We start from the raw sequence: 18,670 nt of genomic DNA on the forward strand, positions 1-18,670 counted from the left end.
CTGGAAGATCTGGGACTGTTCAGCCTGGAGAAAACTGAGAGGGGATCTCATCAACGTCTACAAATATCTTAAGGGTCAGCATCAAGAGGATGGGGCCACGCTCTTTTCAGTGGTGCCCAAATATTCATATACGAAGATGAGAAAAAATTTCTTTGCTGTGAAGGTGACCCAGCAGGGGAGGGGGCTGCCCAGAGAGGCGGTGGGGTCTCCTTCTCTGGAGACATTCCACCCCCGCTGGACGCAGCTCTGTGTTGCCCGCTTGAGGAGAGCCTGTGTGACCAGGGGGCTGGGTGGTCTGCAGAGAGCCCTTCCCACCTCACCAGCCTGTGGTTCTGTAATTTAGAAATAAGGTTTGGTGGACTTTGGATAGACCAAAAAGACCCAACTTTGACCCAAAACCCCCTAACAATTTCTGGCCCCAAAGAGGCAAGGAATTCAGGAATTCCTTCTGCTTACCCAGGTGGCCAAGCCTTGGCAAAGCCCGTGGTACCAAGCAGGCTGCTGGGGCACCCCTCACCCCAGGACACCCCTCGCCCACCCCGCAGTGATGCCCCTCTGCTTACAGACCCCCTGAGTGCCCACCCCCGTGGCCACAATGGCAACAGCACGGTTGATTTGGCATCCTCACCAGCAAAGCCACCTCCATCGGACACGAAGCTGGAAACCCAAATCCCCACCTGGAGCCACCTCGGGGCCAGAAACATTTTCCAGCCGGAGCTGAAACAGTCACTCCACGCCAGAGATTTTATAATTGGAACATTTTAGTTAAGACTTGGGGTTTGGGGGGGGGGGGGGGTTGCCCCCTTAGAGCCCACCACAGCCAAGCCCTGGGGACAGCTCAGTAAGCTCAGATGAACCTGAAGCTGCTCAGCCCTGCGCCGAAATTGCACCACCACCTTTTCCTTTTTCTTTAAGGGGAAAGCAAGATCTAAAGCAGCTTGATATCCTCTGGGGTAGTTTTTACTCTTCAAATTACGCAGCAAATATTGAGATCTCAGCAGATGAGCAGCTCCCCAGGGCTTTCACCCCATGCACTTTCTTCCAGGGGGGAGAAAGAAATTGCAATTTGGGCATTTGCTTTGCTGCTGAGCAAGCCGCAGGCAGCAGGTTTGCTTTGCAAATCTCAGAAGCCAACTTCTGGCCGAGAGGACAATGTTTTAAAATCCTTCAGCGGCTCCTAGAGGAGCAACAAGCCCACGGTACAGATGTCAGCTCCTGCCAGGCTGTGCAACCCCTCCCAGGGGTGTTTTTCTTCCTCCAGCGTGATGACAAAGGGCTTTATCCAGCTTGGCTGGCAAGGTGCTGCTGCCAGGTGCTGAGCCTGCCAAGTGTTCGGGGAACACTAGAAGGCACCACTCCCCCAGAGATCAGCCCGAGCCCGTGACACCCTCCCGCACAGCCCCCAGCTGAGGAAAGGCACAAGCATGGGCCTAAAAGGACAAAAATCAGAATATTTTATTTCCTTGAGCTCCAGTGATACAACTGTAGCAGCATTTCACAAACGAACTCCTGCGTTGTTAAATATACATTTAAGGAAACACATTAAACTCCAAGGCAGGCAAAATAAAATAAAAATTAAGAACTGCGGACAAAGTTATTCATCCTCCCCCTTTAAATAATATGTGCGTTCGTTGCAGACAAAGCAGCAGTACATGTTTCACATCCCAGGTTAAAATAAAACATCACACTCGCAGCAAAACTTCCCAATGCAAACCTAGCAGAGATGAGGAGGGCTTTGGTGAAGGGGCTTTCACCTGGGGATCCAGCGTTACGTACAGCAGGAAACATTTTAATTCAACATCCCAGAGACCTCTGCAATTATGAGAGCGGCCAGGCACACTCCCAGCTGCAGAATGGGAAGTCTGGTTTTATCCGATAGCCGGGGCGATCTGTCAAGAGCTCTATAAACCTGCAAGTGCTCCTCACCTGCTCGGGGCAGAGCAAGCTCCCGAGAAAACCTGGCTGATATTTGTGCTCAGCACTCAGGAGGCTCCGGGGCACGCTCTGGCTAGCAGCCCCAACGGGATGGGTGCCAGCTCCCCCCTCCAAGGAGGATGCTCAGCCGGCCAAAGCCGCGACCGCCCTCCCAGTCACTCCACAGGCTCCGTCCCTGGGCAAGTCCAGCCTTCATCTCCCAGCTACTCACAGGTTACTCCAGATGGGAGACGAAGCTCTCCCAGAATAGCCAGGGTGAAGTCAGAAACATTAAAGCTAAGCAGCCAGAGGAAGAGGATGATGCCCTGGGGACGTCTCGCTATGACTCCTAACTACTGAAGTCACACCAAAAGCCGTCGCCTTCCACGTTATGCTACAGTTTGCCTCTTTGAATATTAAAAGTGACCCAAAATTTTCCTCTAGGAGTTTTTATGCCCATCTCTGATGGAAATATTATGTGCAGTTCTGGTACCTGTTAGTGACTTCTCCAGTTGCTCAAGTCAATAGAAAAAAAAAAAAGGTATCCAAGGCTAACAGATGGCTCCGAGACCTCCAGCCCTGGGGACTTTCTCCAGCTGCACCACTGAGACCAGCAGCCCCAAGCTTCCAATTTCCACACTTTTAAGACACAGGGTGCATTTGACACAGTGATTCATTCAGTTTAAGTGACAAAAAGGCATCAAGAAGCTCCATTTCACCATTACCAGTGGTACAAGGTTAATTTACACAAGGCACATGCAACACCACCCAGAGGTGCTCTTTGATTTACCTTCTCCAAATAACGGAGCAAAAGGATTAGCTCTGCTTAGTGTCATCCCATACAGGGCACCTGGCTGACAGGACCCCTCCAGTGACACGTGCCAGCCCAAAATCTGGCTGAAGCCACATCTCCACAAGCTGCACCATGCACAGCAGTAAGGCGATGGCATCAGCTTGAGGCATCAGCCGCTGCTGGCAGGGCAAGTTCCCAGGGAGGATGGAAACGTGCCACTTTGTGTCCTGTAACTTGTATTTATGCATCCAGGCTCCTAAAAATCCCTCAGGGGCCACTGAGAACCCAAGTCACAGGCTAAAGGATGGGGTTTTGGTTTGGAAGAGCCATTTCCAAGGAGCAGGGCACGGAGCAAGGCTGTCACCCTGCCCCAGCAGGCACAGCTTTGCTGGCCACCACGGAGCTCAGCATCCTACAGCAGCGAAGCCAAATTTTTAGGAGCCTCTCTAGGTTAGTTGGGGTTTTTTTTCCTCCCCTCTCTTGATGAGCAGCAGCTTATTGTCAAACACGGGCTGGGAGGTGGCTTTCCCTCTGCAGGTAAGCCTTGCCCAAGGCTGTCGCTGCCTGCTGCTGGTCTGGTGCTGCCAGGATGCGACCCTTGTGACTCTGAGTGACTCCCTGCACCCCACTTCGACCCCACCAGCTGGAGAGATGCGCACGGTGGTGGGATCAGGGCCTTCGTGAGAAACAAGTATGAATAAATTAAGGGAGGATGAAGGCTGTTCAGCGATCACACACCATAAAAATGTACCTTTAAAAAAAATTGTTTGCAAACCCCCCCACACACTATCCTTTACAATCTAATTTTTTTTTTTAAGAGTCTCCTTGTAAAAAATGAAATTGTTAGTTTCCCCCTCTCCTGCAAAGTAACCAGGTACTTTGGGGTGCCCCTCCTTGGTGCCCTGCAGCTCCCGTTCCTTCTCCCCTCCATCCCAGCAAGTCTCAAAGGGCCACCAAGTACCTTTGACACGCACATGAGAATCCTGGCCACCGTTCGGAGGCTAAATGCTGTATCATTAAAGCCAATCTGGCTATAAAAATAAATGCTTTTGTGTCCTCCTTACACAGGATGGAAGAATTTTGCCCTTTTTAAACAGCTTAGCATCTAGCTGTAATAGTATTTTAAAAAAACAATCCAAATGCCTACATAGAAAAATAAAGGATAAACATTATCCATCTATTTTATATTTATATAAAAAGTTCTGTGACAGGATATTTTGCTTCTTTGCCATAAAAAAAAAAAACAACCAAAAAACCAAACAGCCTAGGCTATATAACCTAAGCTGCCTGGTGAGGAGTAAACTACATCTTCAAACTTATTCAGAGAAAAATATCAGTTAGCAGATTCACTTCTCCAAAATAAAGTTATTAAATATATATATTATTATAAGTCTTTATAAACTATCTTATGGTTTAAGCGAGGAGGGGAACAGGTGGCCGAGGACCACTTTAACCCCTGGGGAGGGAGAAGTGGAGGTCAGCTGTGACTCCACCAGAAAGCTGGCTTGTTCCCTAGTGGAGACCCAGGGCTGGCAGGTGGGGACACGGGGGGTGGGACATGGGGGCTGGCGCTCACACTCAGGCAGTCCTTCACAAGGAGGTTCTTTTTTCCAGCTTGTGCTTGGTGAGAAAGTACTTGAAGAATTCATACACCGACCAGGCGATGGCCGTCGAAGGCATCTGGTAAATGACACGTGCCTGCACCCCCCTGAAATACCCCGAAACGCCCCCCAGCTGATAGACAGTCTTGAAGGCGTTCACCATGCCCGAGAGATGCCCGCTGATGTTCACAGAGCTCAAGGCCATGTTCTCCTGGGTGTTGAGCAAGGTCTTGCAGACATCCAGAGGAGTGGTGGCAGCGGCAGCCACCGCCCCCGCCACAGCACCGGAGACGATGTGGGAGCGAGGGTTATACTCCCGGCGCGGGTTGATCTGCTCCTGCATGAATTCGTAGGTGATGAAGTGAATGGCCTGGAAGGGGACGTTCATGGTGAGCTGGGTGGTGTAGCTGCGGTAGAAGGCACCGAACCCCTCCACCTTCTGCACTGTCCTCACGCACGCCAGGACGGACTTGTAGGGGGAGTTGAACATCTGCATCCGCTGCTTCACCACTGGTCCAGGCGGTGGTCGCAGGGGGCGAGGGCAGGGCAGGCAGCACCGGGGGGGACAGACACAGGGAAACACAGAATTAGCTGAGGCACATCTCTCCCAGTCATCACAACGCCCTGCTCCCAGTCCCAACCACCCAGCCCTGACCTCCCCTTCCAAACCCGCACGGCTGCGGCAGACGCCGGGCATTTCTGTAGCCACGAGCCCCTTATCCCCAGGCTGCGTCCATCCTCCGCTTCCCCCAGCCCCCCCAGTGCCCCCCAAAAACTCAACAAGCGAAGGAGGCGGGTCAGAGCTCAGCCCCACTTCAACAGCCCTCCACTTCCAGGGGCTAACGCGCTCCTCCAGCTTAATTAAGGAATCTTTAGCTCTAGCTAGAAAGGCATTAAGACAGACCGACAAGGACCCTCGGAGGTATCCCGTTGCGCTGAAACACTGACATTCCAAGAGGACAAGGGCAGAAAGGGGATTCAACAACCAGAGGTCACCTGGGAAGTAACAGACCCCACCTACAAGCCCAAGTCCTGAAGTGGAACAACTTGCACTGACTTTAAAAGTCCAATTTAATTCACTTAACCAGGATATGATTAAAAGGATTTGAAACACTGGAGACTTTTTTTTTTCCTTCAGGAAAAACCTGACTTGGGGCCAGCTCAGAAGCACAACACATTAACACTGAAGAGCTGGCAGTCCAGCTAATTGTCTTCATTTTAGCTGCACTTCATCAGTCCTCTTCGTGCCAGTCTCTGCCTGCCCGGGAAGGCTACACAACAGTCCCACCGGCTGCTGCACTGGTCTAGCAACATGATTGAGCTCGGTTTTGTTTGGGTAGCCCCCAGCTTCAAAAAAAGATGCAGCCGCTCCAGTAAATACACACTAGCAGAGTAGCAACAGCCTCGTGCTAAAGGCGACACCAGTTTTCCTGGAAAGTCACTATACACCACACGGATGCCGTGCAACCCCTTGGCAAGCAAGGGAAAACAACCAGGCAGAATTTAACCCTTTACAACGGCCTGAGCTCACCAAAAACTGGGCAGAGTCACTAAAGCAAAGGGCTTAAGCTGCTGAGATGCTGCAGGGTCCCCAGTGCCCCCCCAGGCTAAGGGGGTGCAGCGCTTCCCCCAACAGCACAGGGCATTACCTTCAGCGGGATTCATCACTGCGTCGTGGAGCAGCGTGGCCACGCTCCCTGCTATCCCTGCAAGACACAAGAGCATCCTTCAAAAAAAAAAAAATAAGAAAAGATTCAGAAGCCACCGAGCACCTGGGTACCACTGCGTGGGGAGCTGTGCGTCACAGCAAGCCCAAGGAAGCAGCCAGCAACACACCACTATTCCCAGTGTGGAAAAACCCACCCAGAGCAGCTTGGCAGAAGCCGGGATGTGCTCACAGCTGTTCCCTCCACCACCTCGCAAGCTTTTGCCTGTGCAAGACACCACCAGCTTCGCTCAGCCTGCACCGGGCTGAGAAACCAGCAGCGCTTAGGACTGGCTCAGCGCATCCATAATTAGGCATTTTCATCCGTTTACTCAGTCTAGTTTTAAAACACTAATTGCACGGATTCTGCAAACATCCAGCCAGCCATTAACGATCCTGCAGTTGGCTCTAGGACGGGCCTCTGGAGCCACACCTTCTCCTTTGATGTAGGTTTCCATCGCAAATTCTCTCTTGCCCAAATGGCTTTCGGTCATTTCTCATTAACACGGCGCTTCGGTTTCCCCGCTGGTACCAAAGCCTGTAGCTACTTGAAAGGCAAGCATAGGAAGCATATTACTAGCAGAAAGCAGCAAGCCAGGAAGATATTATATACCCTTAACTGAGTTGGTTGAGTCAAGTCAAGTGAGTGTCAAGCCAAGTGACTGCCACGGCAGATTCCTACTGTCACATCATGGCAAGGACCAGGCAGAAACATCTTCTGACCAAACCCTTTTGTAGCACCCCAGCTGCTCAGTGAGAGGGGTTCTGCTGTCACAGCCGCACTGCTGGACCGAAAAGCACAAGCCTTCCCTGTAGAAGCAAAATCTGTAGCAAAGCATGCAAGCACACAGGGAATGCAGCGCACTTCGCCGTGCTGGAGCTCCAAGGGAGACAGCTGGAACAACCTGTATTTAAATCTCAAGAGGTTTAGATGATACCTGCGGCTGCAGCTGAACAATTCTCACCCAGTGTATTGATAACCTGGGCTGGAATAATTTGAGATTAAAGAGCAGTGCAGAAATCTAGGTTGGATTAAGACTGGGGGGTGTGCAACAGAGCCATCAGAGGCTTCAGGTCAGGAGGGGTTTCTCTGCTGCTGACTGCAAGAGGGACCTACCAAGCAATCAGTAGCCCTAAGACAGGTTTTGGAGGAGCACGGTGGCTAGTGTCAAGCTCTCGGCTGGAAGGCAGGTGCCACACTTGCCTCCCCCCACTGCTCCAGGAGTGCCGGGACCTGCGAGCCCCGGGGTACGGTCACATCCTGCATCCTCCTGTACAGGCATCTACGGTGCCTACAGCAGGTTCTTCCAGGAGCAGAGCACGGTGAACGATGGCAGGCTAAGCAATGAAGCAAGGGACATGCTGTTAACTGCAAGTGGGTGGGTTGTTTTTTTTTTTGTGTGTGCAAAAAGCAAAATATACCATTGGCCAAGTGGCTGTTCCCTCCATGCTGGATAGTATCACTCAGAGACTTTTTCATTTTCTCATAGCAGGCAAAGTACATGGCGTGGGCAGGGCCAGCCCCCAGCACGGTGACATTAATCCCACGTAAAGGCCTCCAGAAACCCTCTGTAAGGACAATCTTCTTCAGAGCTTCGTACACGCTCCTGTACTGGGCTTTGGGGTCCGGCTGCAAGCTCTGCATCCTCGTCTGCAACAAAGCACACCAAGGGAGAGACCTCAGTTACCCGTCTTCCACCCAACAAGCACACGAAGAGCTACAAGTCTTCCAAGATCATTAGTGGAGTCAGTAATTCAGTCCCCGGTCGCACCCATGCCACAGCACTGCTCATCCACGCATCCCTGCCTGACCAGCAAGGTTAAATCCATTGCAACACCAAAACGTTACGAGGCTGCTCAGACAAGCGCTCGGCGGAGGGAAGCGTAACCTCTGCTCTGGTTTATGCGCGGAAAGTACAGGGAATTAAGCGAGCGCAGTTGTTCAAAAGACGGGGTGAAGAAATACAGTTAGGTCTTTTAATTGCTCCTTGCTTACAACACCGCCGGCGCTCTGCCCCAGCTTGTTCCTCCTGCAGCTGCTCAGCTGCTCGTGACACCCGGCGCGCACGGCCAGCCCCATGGGGGAACAGGTTTCCTAGAAGGGCAAGCTGAGAAAATGGGGCAACCCACAACAACCCCCCACCCCGACCCGTCGGAGAGGCAAAGGCCACCCCGTCCTCCTGCAGCCACCCAGAGGGTGGCCCTGCCTCAGCCAGGTGGTTTCATCCGCACCTTCGTTCCAGCCCTCGATGGGCTTTTCTTCCCCAGGTTGCTGAAGCCAGCTAAGCTCCTGGCACCCAAAGCACCTTATTAAACTCCCTGCCATCACTTAATTATGCACCGTGGGAAAAATTAGTACTTTTAGCTCGTTTCAGGCTTCGGCAGGCTGATGCTGTGGCACAGCAGCAACGCTGCAAGCCCTTGCAACGCTGCCAGCCTGCCATGGGTGTTTGCAAGGCAGAGACCCCAGCCACCTCCCACCAGCAAGGGGAGAGACACCGGCAGGGCTTAAACTTCTGCAGGCACCCCAGCAGGAGCAAGCACAACAGAGCATCAAGATGCAAAGGGATGCTCCTGCCACGCAGCCCGCACGTCCTGCTGCTCTGCAACATGCCTGATACACCCCACCACACCAAAACCGGTCTGAAGGGATGCAGCCTTTGGTTGTAGCACGCCTCGAAATGTAAACAGAAGGCTCCTGGGAATGGACACAGCCACAGGAATCGGCATTTAGCAACCTGCACCAGGCTCCATCCATCCAATTAACGCTCTTTCAAGGAGAAGCTGGAGAACTGCAATTAAGGGGCCATTGGGATTTGATGGGAAGGATGCCTTCCACCCAGCGGCTGGGACACCCCACTGTCACATCAGTTTCCCCCAAAGGATTCAGCAGCACGAGCGGCTCGGTCCTCAGCAGAGGTTCAACGGCCCTGGAAAATGCAAGAGCTGGTGTCGCCACCTCCACGCTTCCTCATCGGGACACGTCCCTTCAAGCTTATCAACTGACTGCAGTAATTAACCAGGAGGCAACACTACAGCTACGCTTCCAGGCAAGGTGAAGCCAATAAAAACGCTTCAGGTTTGGACCTTTGATTCTCCAAACCGCTCTAGTTTGTGGAAGCTGAAGAGCACTTACACACTTGGAGAACCAAGGAAGAAACCAGAGCTGAATTCCAGGACTCCGGCCCAACGTACCAAAACCAAGCTACGAAAGCAGCAAAGCAATACACGAGGCTGAGCCAAACAAATTGGCGCATCTGTAGTAAATATTCTAAAAAAAAAAAAATCGCACAGGAATTATATTTGCAAAGCGACTTAGTCAAGCAGCTAGCTGAATTTCAAACTTTTAAGCACTGGCCGGTGTTCATGACAAGGCATCACCCTACAACAGGGTTTTTGGTGGCCTCAAGCAAAGCTCCTGCTTCAGAGCACTGCATTGTAACCTACACACAGCACCAGAGATCGCCCCAAAAGCCCAGGAAAAAATCCTCCTGCAAGGGCAGCAACAGCACTGAATGACCTTGGAATTTAAAAACAGGTTTTAAACCTGGTTCTCTGCCGTCATCGAGTGGGTGTAAGGGTCCTGCAACCCCACCAAGGGTCTCTGCACCTTCCCGTCCTGCAGATGCTCATCAGGAAGGGCTGGATTTCACGATGCCCTGGAGAAACTCCCGGCAGCCGCTCCACCGTCAGCGTGACTCAGCATGACCCACTGCCGCCGAGCTGGTCGCATCCAGCTGGGGTTTTGGTCGGTTGTTTTTCTTTTTTTGCTCTGCTAGTTTTAACTTGAAGGCATTGCTTCAGCCTCCGGGGCTGACCCTTGGAGATCCCGATCTCACCCCGCTCTATCACCGGGATGCCTTCGAAGCAGATGGTATAATTTAAGCAGGCAGCAGCAGCATCTCATCAGAAAGGTAATCAGGGATAAGTGCTCCTGTAAAGCAATAAACTGCCAGCCTGGCATGTGCAGGAGCGAAGCGGGTGGTGCTGTGCTACTGGAAGCTAACCCCGAGTATCCCCGTCCCGACCGAGCTGCTCTCACATCAGAACGGATAACTATCCATTTTTATTTTTCTGCTGACCACCTGAGCCACTCCAGAGGGGTCCAAACGCTCGGACCGTACCCCTGAGCGGGCGGTAAGCGTGTGCTGCACCCACCTAGCCCACGCACTGCGCTTTGCATCGCCGGCAGGTCCACAAGCTCAGACCTTTCATTAAAACCATGGAGACAAACAGCCCCAGGAGCGACCCACACCGAGATCTCCCGGGCGGCCACTGCAATGCAAGGGGGACAGAGCTGAAAACAGGTTCAGCTCCCTCTCATCCCAGCTATGCTTAGCGCGGCATGAATGATGATGATTTGCTATGCGCTATGCAGTCCTCACCCCCCCCCTCCTCCCTCCCATCCCTTGCCACCTACCTGAAGCCAGCCAACTCCTCCAGAAGCCTCCCCCCCTCCGCTGTTAACCAGCCAAGAAATACTTCTCCACCTACTAAGATTAATCCTCATTGCATAAGGCAAGAACGCACTGAAACCATCCTGGTAGCCCTGGTTCCAGCTTGAGCATCAGAAACTCCACCAGAAGTCACAGCCTCAGGTCCACCAGGTTACCAGCACTGATTTTATGGGTGCTCTCAGGGGGACAGCACCCAGCCTTCCCAAGGCTGGGAGCAGAGGACTCATCCAGGCTCATTTTCTAGCTGGAATTTATTAACAAGAGCCAGGTCTCTAGCCCTGCGTAGTCTCGCAAAGGGTCACCGATTTGACATGCCACTGTACAAACAAGTTCAGATGTAATTTGCCTTTGTGTTGTGTTTTTTTGGGTTGGTTTTTTTTTTTGCCCCCCCCCGAACACAGCATGCTTTCTCAAAGTTCAGCTTGCACGTTCATGTGCCAGCCAGCCCGCTCTCCCTGAAGCTAACAAAAGGCATGGAGAACACAATATGCTTTTACCAGGAAATAAGCAGCGTTTCTGCAGCAACCCAGGCCGATCCTGCTGGCCAGAGAAGGCTTTGCTATTGCACAACCCATGCCATGCTCAAGATTTGAACTTTTTTTTTTTTTAGGCTAGGCTGGTTTTTTCAGTTAGAGCAGCTCCCCGGACAAGCAACGCCCTCGGTGTGGTACCCACCACAGGAGGGGAGCACAGGGTCAGTGGAACAGGTTAGCCATGACTTTCCAGCACCCTGACACTATCAGCCAAAACACGAGGAGCTGCTCCTCCCGGACCTCTGCGGAGATGGGTGGATGCAGAACCTCCCAGCACCAAACCCAAGCCAAAGCAAGCGTCCCTAACCCCAAAGCCTAAACCACCCACAGCAAAACAGCTCACCTGCCCTGCCACCCGAGCACTTGGGCGCTTTCAACACCGTTGTTACAAGCAGAGATGCTCCAAAGTGTCCTTGCACCAAGCAGGTCACCCAGGGTTGAGTGTCCCAGCTGGAGCCACTGGAGCACTCACTCCATCCCTCCCAACAAGCCCATCGCGCTCATCCTCCTTCCCCTTCCACTCCCCCTGGAGCACCACAGATGTAGGCTAGATGTTTCTCCTGCCAGTATGGCAGATCTCCAGTATGGGACCTCCCGTCCCATTGGAATCCACACACACCCACGGTAAAACCAACTCACACCAGCTCCTGAGCAGCTCAGGTTTTCATGGAGAAGGGATGCAACGTGGTCACGGCTGGAGCGAGGACTTTGTCACCAGTGCCACCGCCATCCACGGCAAAGCAGGGAGGCTCGAGCCCAGCACCTCTCCAGCTTCCCACCACATTAGCTCCCAGGTGAGGCCAACTGCTCCTCATGTCCCCGAGGTGGCCGCTTTACCTGCCGTGGGCTGCCAGCTCCAGCAGCCTTGCGGAAAAAAAAAACCCCAAATGGCTTTAAAAGAGGCGGCTCCAGGGGACCCCTCCAGATCCCCAGAAGCCCTTGACGTGCCCATCTCTAAAATTAATGTGGAGACACGTCAGGCTTGCCAGGACCGCTGCGTTTGCAGCATCTACCAAACAAAACAAGCCTAAGCACCCCGAGAGCCACCAGCACCTACGGCTCAAGCCGGTGTCAAGACACGGATAAGACAGAGCCCACCGCGTAGTTAGGGCTGAAGCTACAAGCGGCTCCTTACCATCAGGAGGAACACAGTGGGAAAGCCAAGACACAAGCCTCCAGCTGGAGGGAAATACAACCTGTAGTACATTTCTAAAGGAACAGCAAAAACACAGGTACAACCAGCAATGCCTTAAGGTCCAGCACAGCTGTCGCAGCCAGGCGTTGCGGCACGTGCATCGCGGATTTACACCCTCCCTCGTCACCGCCCAGCGTGTGTTGCGCCGCGGGCACCTACAGCACCCCGGGGTATCCTCTGGGCGCTACTACACCGCGGTGCACCCGGGCGCTAGCTTAGCCGCTTGCCTTGACGCCACCATCGCAGCCTGCCTCTCCCCGACCTCGCCAAGCTCAGGAATTGTGCAAGTGTCTGAAGCAAACAATTTCCCAAATTAAAACACTTTCACTTTCTCTTTCAGAGGAAATAACTCGCCGGAACCAAAACATTTCCGCTACAGCACGACTGACCGAGCCGGGTGCCCAAAACAAAACGCCTCTTGCTGCAGCATCCCCAGCTGCCTACACCTCCTGCATGCTCCATGCAGCCGTGACTGGTCCCAGTAAGCCCCCAGTACCCAGCAAGTCAGGCAAAGGAAGGAGCTGTGCTGCTTTTCTGTGCGAGGAGACCCCGGCAAAGTGGAAGACAGAGGCTCTCACAAGTTTAATTAACCTCTGGTTACTCCCAGGACAAAAAGCTGCCTTTTTGGGGTCAGCAGGTGGGCAGAAGGGGCACAGCTCAGCGGCAAGTGGCCAGCGCAGGAGCAGGACCCAGAGCCCGCAGCTGAGGATTCTGCTCTGCCCCAGCAGACGATGTGACCCCGGCTGCGCTCCGCTGGGGTTTCCCTGAAGCCAGCCAACAGCTGGAGTATTTTATCTGCTTCCGAGCCCTTCGAGCAGTTTGCTGAGCAGGATTAGTCCCAGCATAAGGCATGGCTCTGGCAATCTCCCCGCACAGGCGCTGCCAGCCCTGAAGCAACCAGGGAATCCATCCAGTGTCCAGTGAAACCAGTACTTTCACCTTCCTACAAAGCACCTCCCGCTCCGGGAAACCAGGCACAACTTTCGTTTTCTCCCTCCCCTCTTTCCCGGCGGAGGAAATGCCCTCTTCAACACCAACCATAAAGTCCGGAGTGACGACACGCTGCTCTGGCCGTGACTTGGCAGAAAACACCGGGCTTGTTTGTGAAAGAAGCTGGTGCGGCAGCACCCGGGGTGGCCACGGACCCGGCACCCCATGGGGACCCCCGCTGCCCAGACCTACGGGCCAGACCCGGAGGGGAAATGGGGAAAAGAAAAAAAGCAGGGAATATTCCCTCGGAGCACATATCGCAGCAAGACCTCCAGCGCCTCAAAGCGAAGGCATTTCCTCTCCTCTTCCTACTCTGCCAGGGAACCCTGCGTTGAGAAGAGGAGAAATTAGAGCATCTGCTGGCAGCCCTTCCCGACGGGATCACGGAGGATCTGTCAGCACCAGCAACACAGCACTGAGGGGGGGGTGGGGTGGCTTTTCCAAAACTTTTTTTTTCAGGCCACCAAAGCAGCGTGCTGGCAGGGCAAGAGGGAGAAATACCCTTCACGATGCATCCTACCACCGTGGAGCCTTCCCTCCTGCGTTCTCCAGGGCACAGCTCGTTAGTCTCCAGCATTATTAGTCTCGTCTGCATTAAAACCCAACCACCAGCAGCCCACCCGCAGCCCCTTTAGAAGCCCCGACCCCCATAAAGCCACCATGGCCACAGGGCCACACGTAAGGTCAAGTTGGTGCCACTCATGGCCGTGCTGGTGGGTGGATGGAGACCACCCCATCCCACCAGCTTTTCCCTCCCGGGCTGGGATTCTGACAGCTTGGGGGGGGGGGGGGGGGGGGAGGGGGGGTCCTGCTCAGCCCCACGCTGGGGGATGACGCTGCCAGTGTCCCCCCCAGCACGAGGATTTGCTTGCCGCAGCGGGAGACGGCGAGGCCGGTCACACCTTTGCACCAAGGGTTGCGCAAAGCTCCCCAGGGCCACCAGGATGGGGCCTGTGGGTGCCCAGCTCGGGCTGCCATTGCAGACCCTGGGGGGTGACACCGCGGGGGCACCCACCCCGCAGCACCCTGCTCCTCGCCCACCCCCTACAGCTCCTGCACGCTCCACAACAGCCAGGTACAGCTCTGCCGGCTCCGAGCAGCGCTGCCCACCCCGGGAGCCCTGGGCACCCCGACACCCCCCGCACACCCGCCCCCCCCTTACGCACTCCCAACACCCCTCGCACGCTCCCCCCACTTGCACCCCGACACCCCCTGCACACTCGCCCCCCTTGCACCCCGACACGCCTTGCACAGCCCCCCCCACTTGCACACTCGCCCCCCCTTGCACCCCCACACGCCGCCACCCTCCCCCGCACTAGCACCCCGACACCCCTTGCACACTCCCCCCTTGCACCACCGCGCACCCTCCCGCTTGCACCAGCACCCCCCGGTACCCGGTGCACGCACACGCACCCCCGGTGCCCCCTGCACGCCTCCCCCCGAGACCCGCAGCCAGCGGGGTGACACACACACCCCCCCCCCCCCGACCCACCTTAACCGAGTCCACCGGGTACATGACCGTGTGCTCCATGATGCCCGCCACCGCCCCGGCCACCATGTGGGTGCCGAGCGAGGCGCCGCTGGGCAGGCTCTCGTACTCCTCCACGGGCGGCGCGGGGGGGGCGGCGGCGGCGGGGCCGGGCCCCGGGGCCGCGCTGCCCCCCACTCCGCAACTCAGCTCCATTCGCCCGGCGGCGGCGGAGGGGGGGCACGGGGGATGGGGGGTGGGGGAAGGTGGCACCGGGGGTGGGGACACGGGGGGTTCCGGGGGTGGGGGGGGGCGGCACGGGGCTCGCGCGCCGCCCCGGCCCCGTTTTAAAGCCGCGCCCGCGCCCGCCCCGCCCCGCCCCGCGCCCGCCAATAGCGAGCTGCTGCGCGGGGCCCCCCCGGCATGACGTCACAGCCGGCGGGTAGCGGGAGGCGGGAGGGGAAGAGCGATTGGCAGCGCCGCGGACGAATGGGCGAGCAGGGACGGCGGGGGGGGAGTTGCGATTGGTTGTTTGGGGAAGGGGTGGGCGCCCCTGCAGGGCGCGCGGAGGGGGGGCGGCGCGCGGCGGCGTGCGGGGAGGGGGGGGGCGAGGGTGGGCACGGGGGCGCGGGCGCGGGCACCCACAGGCACCCACGGGCACACAGCCCCCGGGAGCTGTTGCACACGCACACCCCCTGTGCACGCAGACACCCCCACGCACACCCCGCACACCCGCAGACAGCCCTACGCACAGCCCCCAGGTGGTGTTGCACACACACGCACGCACACACACCTTGCGCACACACACACACACCTTGCACACATACACACAGAGCCTCCGGGTGTTGTTGTACACACACACACCCCCCCACGCACACCCACAGACACACACGCAGCCCCCAGGTGATGTTGCGCACACTGGCACACGCGCAGACACCCACACACTGAGCCTCCCGGTGTTGTTGCACACACACACACCCTGCACACCCACAGGCACCCACAGCCACAGCCACAGCCCCTGGGCATTGTTACACACACTGCACACACACTGCACACACACACACAGCCCCTGCACACCCACAGACGCAGCCCCCAGGTGTTGTTGCACACACACCCTGCACACCCACAAACACACCCTGCACACCCACAGACCCCCACACACACAGCCCCCAGGTGGTGTTGCACACACAGGCACACACACACACCATGCACACACACACACACCATGCACACACACACACGCACACCCACAGACACACACGCAGCCACGCAGCCCCCGGGTGGTGTTGCACACACATACACACACACACAGGCACCCACAGACACCCACACACAGCCCCCAGGTGGTGTTGCATGCACCCACACACTCTTATCCCCTGCACTCTCCCACAGACACAACCACACACCCCCTGCCCCCCCCCACAGACACACACACCCTGCACCCACACACCCTGCGCCCCCCCAGTCACCCCTGGGCACCCACACTCCCCAGCCCACAGAAGATGCCACAGCCCCCCCCAGCCCCAATTGCCTCAGAGAGGGGGAGGGGAGTTCTGCCCACCACAGGGGTTATTTTGGTAGGGTCTGGGGGTTCTCTGGGTGCTCCAGCTCTCACCAACCCCCCCGCCAGGGCCGGCGCAGCGGGGCAAGGCACCACGTCAACCCACCTCCCTGGGTCTGAGCATCGGCATGGGGAGAAAAACCTCATGGAAGGGCTTGGGAGAGCTTGCTGCCCTTCCCGAAAGGTTCTTACCGGGAACCCTGGCCCATCCTCAGGAGGAACAAGCCCCCCACACACCCCCACAACCCCAACCCTCCCCATCCCCTCTGTTCCACCATGCAACCAGCCCAAACCAATTCAACCGGGCGCTCAGAGAGATAGAGCCAAAGTGTTTGTGGCCCAGGGCGGTGGGAAGAGACTTTATTTCATTCTGCCCTGACGGATGATTTGGAATTCGACCTTGCTGGGAAGGTGGCGTGTCCTGGAACCAAGGTTAACCGTTTGCATGGAGCGCCGTGATAATGCACAGCGATAATGCACAGCCATTTATTGCTGCTTGAGCCTCCGCAAGCGAGGAGGAAAACCGTCCTCCGAGAACCCGAAAAAAAAGCGGAAAAATAAAGCGCTTGGTTTTCCTGTTTGCTGTGAAATGAATACGCACGAGGTGAGATGAGCCTCGTGTGTTCCCATCCTCGCCGCCCGTCCGGGTACCCAGAGAGGGGCTGCGGCGGAGCATCACCAGGGTGGGCACAGGCATGTGCTGCCCCCCTCCCTCCTGCCCCCTCTTTGTGCTGGGAAGGCTCGGTGGGAACGCGGCGCCACTGGAAAAAATAACAATAACAATTAAAAAATCACACCTGTGACTCGCCCCTGGTTGATTTGGGGTATCTGGTGGGGGTTGTGGCACCTGGAGCAGCGCTTGTGGGTGGGAGAGGCAGAGGGGACACCTGGTCACTGTCCTGCCGTGTCCGAGCTGCCACACTGTCCCACCACACCAGGTGTCATCAATGTCCTGAAACTTGTGGAAAGCAGAGAGTATGAAAAAGTCCTTCGACGGCACAAAACTGAGCAGAGAAATTGCTAAATCGCTCCATCTCTTCCCCCTTTCCCCACCCCCCCACCCCCGCCCTGGCAGGAGCCACCACGTTATCGCGGCTTTGCTTCCTCCAAAAGGGACGACACCGAATATGTGCTGCCAACGGACGGGTTGACACTGATGGGTTGATACCGATGGGTTGACACCCCGTTCTCCAGCTTCGATGCCATGCGGCAGCTGGAGCGCCACGTGCAGCGGGCGTGATTCCGGCAAGCACGGCGAGATGTAGAACAAAACACCGGCCCAAAAACATCCTTTTTTGTAAGGCAGCTTTGGTCAAGGCAATGCCTGAATCTAAACTCCAAGGGGAATGCTTTCCAGTCTTGCTCCACGTAGTTTATCGAGGGTTTCTACCCCATAAACAACACCCCACAGAGCTGATCTGCTGGTGCTTTTGGCAGGGCAGGGGGAGGAGGGGGGGTAAATCCCACCGTCACTCGCCTCAGTGAGCCTTTTCCCCTACAGCCTTAGGTCTTGCTCCCTGATAAATAGTGTGAATCAGCCCAAAACACGGTGCTGGCACAGGTTACACTTTAACCCGGAGGAGCGCTGACACGAGGAACCCTTTCTGCTTCTGCTCCATGCCCTCCACCACCAGGGAGCTGCTGCGGCCAGAGATGCCAAAGCAGAGATGCACGGGCTACGCGTTTTCCCCATGTTCATGAAGAAGGGACAAAATTATTCATCGTTTGGGGAGCGAAAACGGGGAGTCTGGTCTGGCTCATGGTTTTGTCACGTCACGCGTCCCACCCCCCTGAAAAGGAGCTGCCTGTGTCTCTGGGATGGTTTCCTGCCATCCCTGCCTGGCAAATAAGAGTCATCCCTCGCAGGTCATCAACCACGTGAATTCAACTCAACTTACAAAACCTCCCTTTGAAACAAATCGGTCTTGTGCAACGATTCCCTCGCTGCTTCACAGGGCACAACCCCTGCTTGGTGCATCCCATCCCCGTGCCGGAGCTCCCCTGGGCTGAACAGGTCCCTCGGGGGCTCCACGAGCCCCAAACCCCCTCACAGCAGAGAAGCAGCAAAGGACAAAGCTAAAATGTCCTTAGCACCACCTCAGTGGGGCTAAAAGCACGATCTGGCTGCAGACTGCCCTCGTTTATAGACCGACAAGTCGCTGCAAAATACCCCGCCGCAATCCGCGCGCGTTGCATCATGGCGAGCAGCTAAATAAAACGATGAATCAGACCCGCAGATCTGAGTCCTCCCTGGTACGTAACCTTCTTCGTGGGGCCTCTGCACGGCGGGACAGCTCGTAAGCAGCAGAACCACAAGGCACCGCCAGAAAAATGCTGAGGAACGAGAAACAAGCCGCAAAACGCAGCAAAATGCTCCCGCCTGTCGGATGTCCCTGCCCAGAGAAGGTGGCGGTGGCCCCCGGGCCATCTGCCTGGCACTGGGCAGCTGATTA

General features: G+C 55.9%; 1 protein-coding gene and 1 long non-coding RNA gene across 5 annotated transcripts; both read right to left on the bottom strand.

Annotated features, from left to right (window-relative positions):
- Positions 1-1,431: 1,431 nt before the first annotated feature.
- On the bottom strand, positions 1,432-14,867 carry SLC25A37 (solute carrier family 25 member 37). Of its 4 annotated transcripts, XM_037371444.1 has the most exons (5): positions 14,681-14,783; positions 13,237-13,514; positions 7,436-7,664; positions 5,958-6,014; positions 1,432-4,818 (listed from the first exon to the last, which is right to left on the bottom strand). In XM_037371444.1, the coding sequence occupies exons 2-5, from the start codon at positions 13,237-13,239 to the stop codon at positions 4,298-4,300; spliced, it is 810 nt and encodes a 269-aa protein (XP_037227341.1). In that variant the 5' UTR covers positions 13,240-13,514; positions 14,681-14,783; the 3' UTR covers positions 1,432-4,297. The 4 variants fall into 4 exon arrangements, with proteins under 4 accessions (XP_037227341.1, XP_037227339.1, XP_037227340.1 ...); XM_037371442.1 differs by lacking the exon at positions 13,237-13,514 and having other exon boundaries at positions 14,681-14,867; XM_037371443.1 differs by lacking the exons at positions 13,237-13,514; positions 14,681-14,783 and adding an exon at positions 9,561-10,354.
- A 1,679-nt stretch (positions 14,868-16,546) lies between these two features.
- On the bottom strand, positions 16,547-18,670 carry LOC119140280. The gene is made up of 2 exons (XR_005101577.1): positions 17,065-18,670; positions 16,547-16,978 (listed from the first exon to the last, which is right to left on the bottom strand). It is a non-coding gene; the product is annotated as an uncharacterized LOC119140280 (long non-coding RNA).

The sequence above is a fragment of the Falco rusticolus genome, chromosome 20 (genome assembly GCF_015220075.1).
Source record: "Falco rusticolus isolate bFalRus1 chromosome 20, bFalRus1.pri, whole genome shotgun sequence".
Lineage (NCBI taxonomy): Eukaryota > Metazoa > Chordata > Aves > Falconiformes > Falconidae > Falco > Falco rusticolus.

Bases quoted from the DNA above. Each gene is read 5' to 3' on its own strand.
- SLC25A37 (XM_037371442.1), bottom strand. From the start codon at position 14,746: ATGGTGGCCGGGGCGGTGGCGGGCATCATGGAGCACACGGTCATGTAC. The intron at 7,665-14,680 runs GTGGGTCGGGGG...GCTTTGTTGCAG, and splicing joins ACCCGGTGGACTCGGTTAAG to ACGAGGATGCAGAGCTTGCA. The intron at 4,819-5,957 runs GTAATGCCCTGT...CGCCTGGACCAG, and splicing joins AGTGATGAATCCCGCTGAAG to TGGTGAAGCAGCGGATGCAG.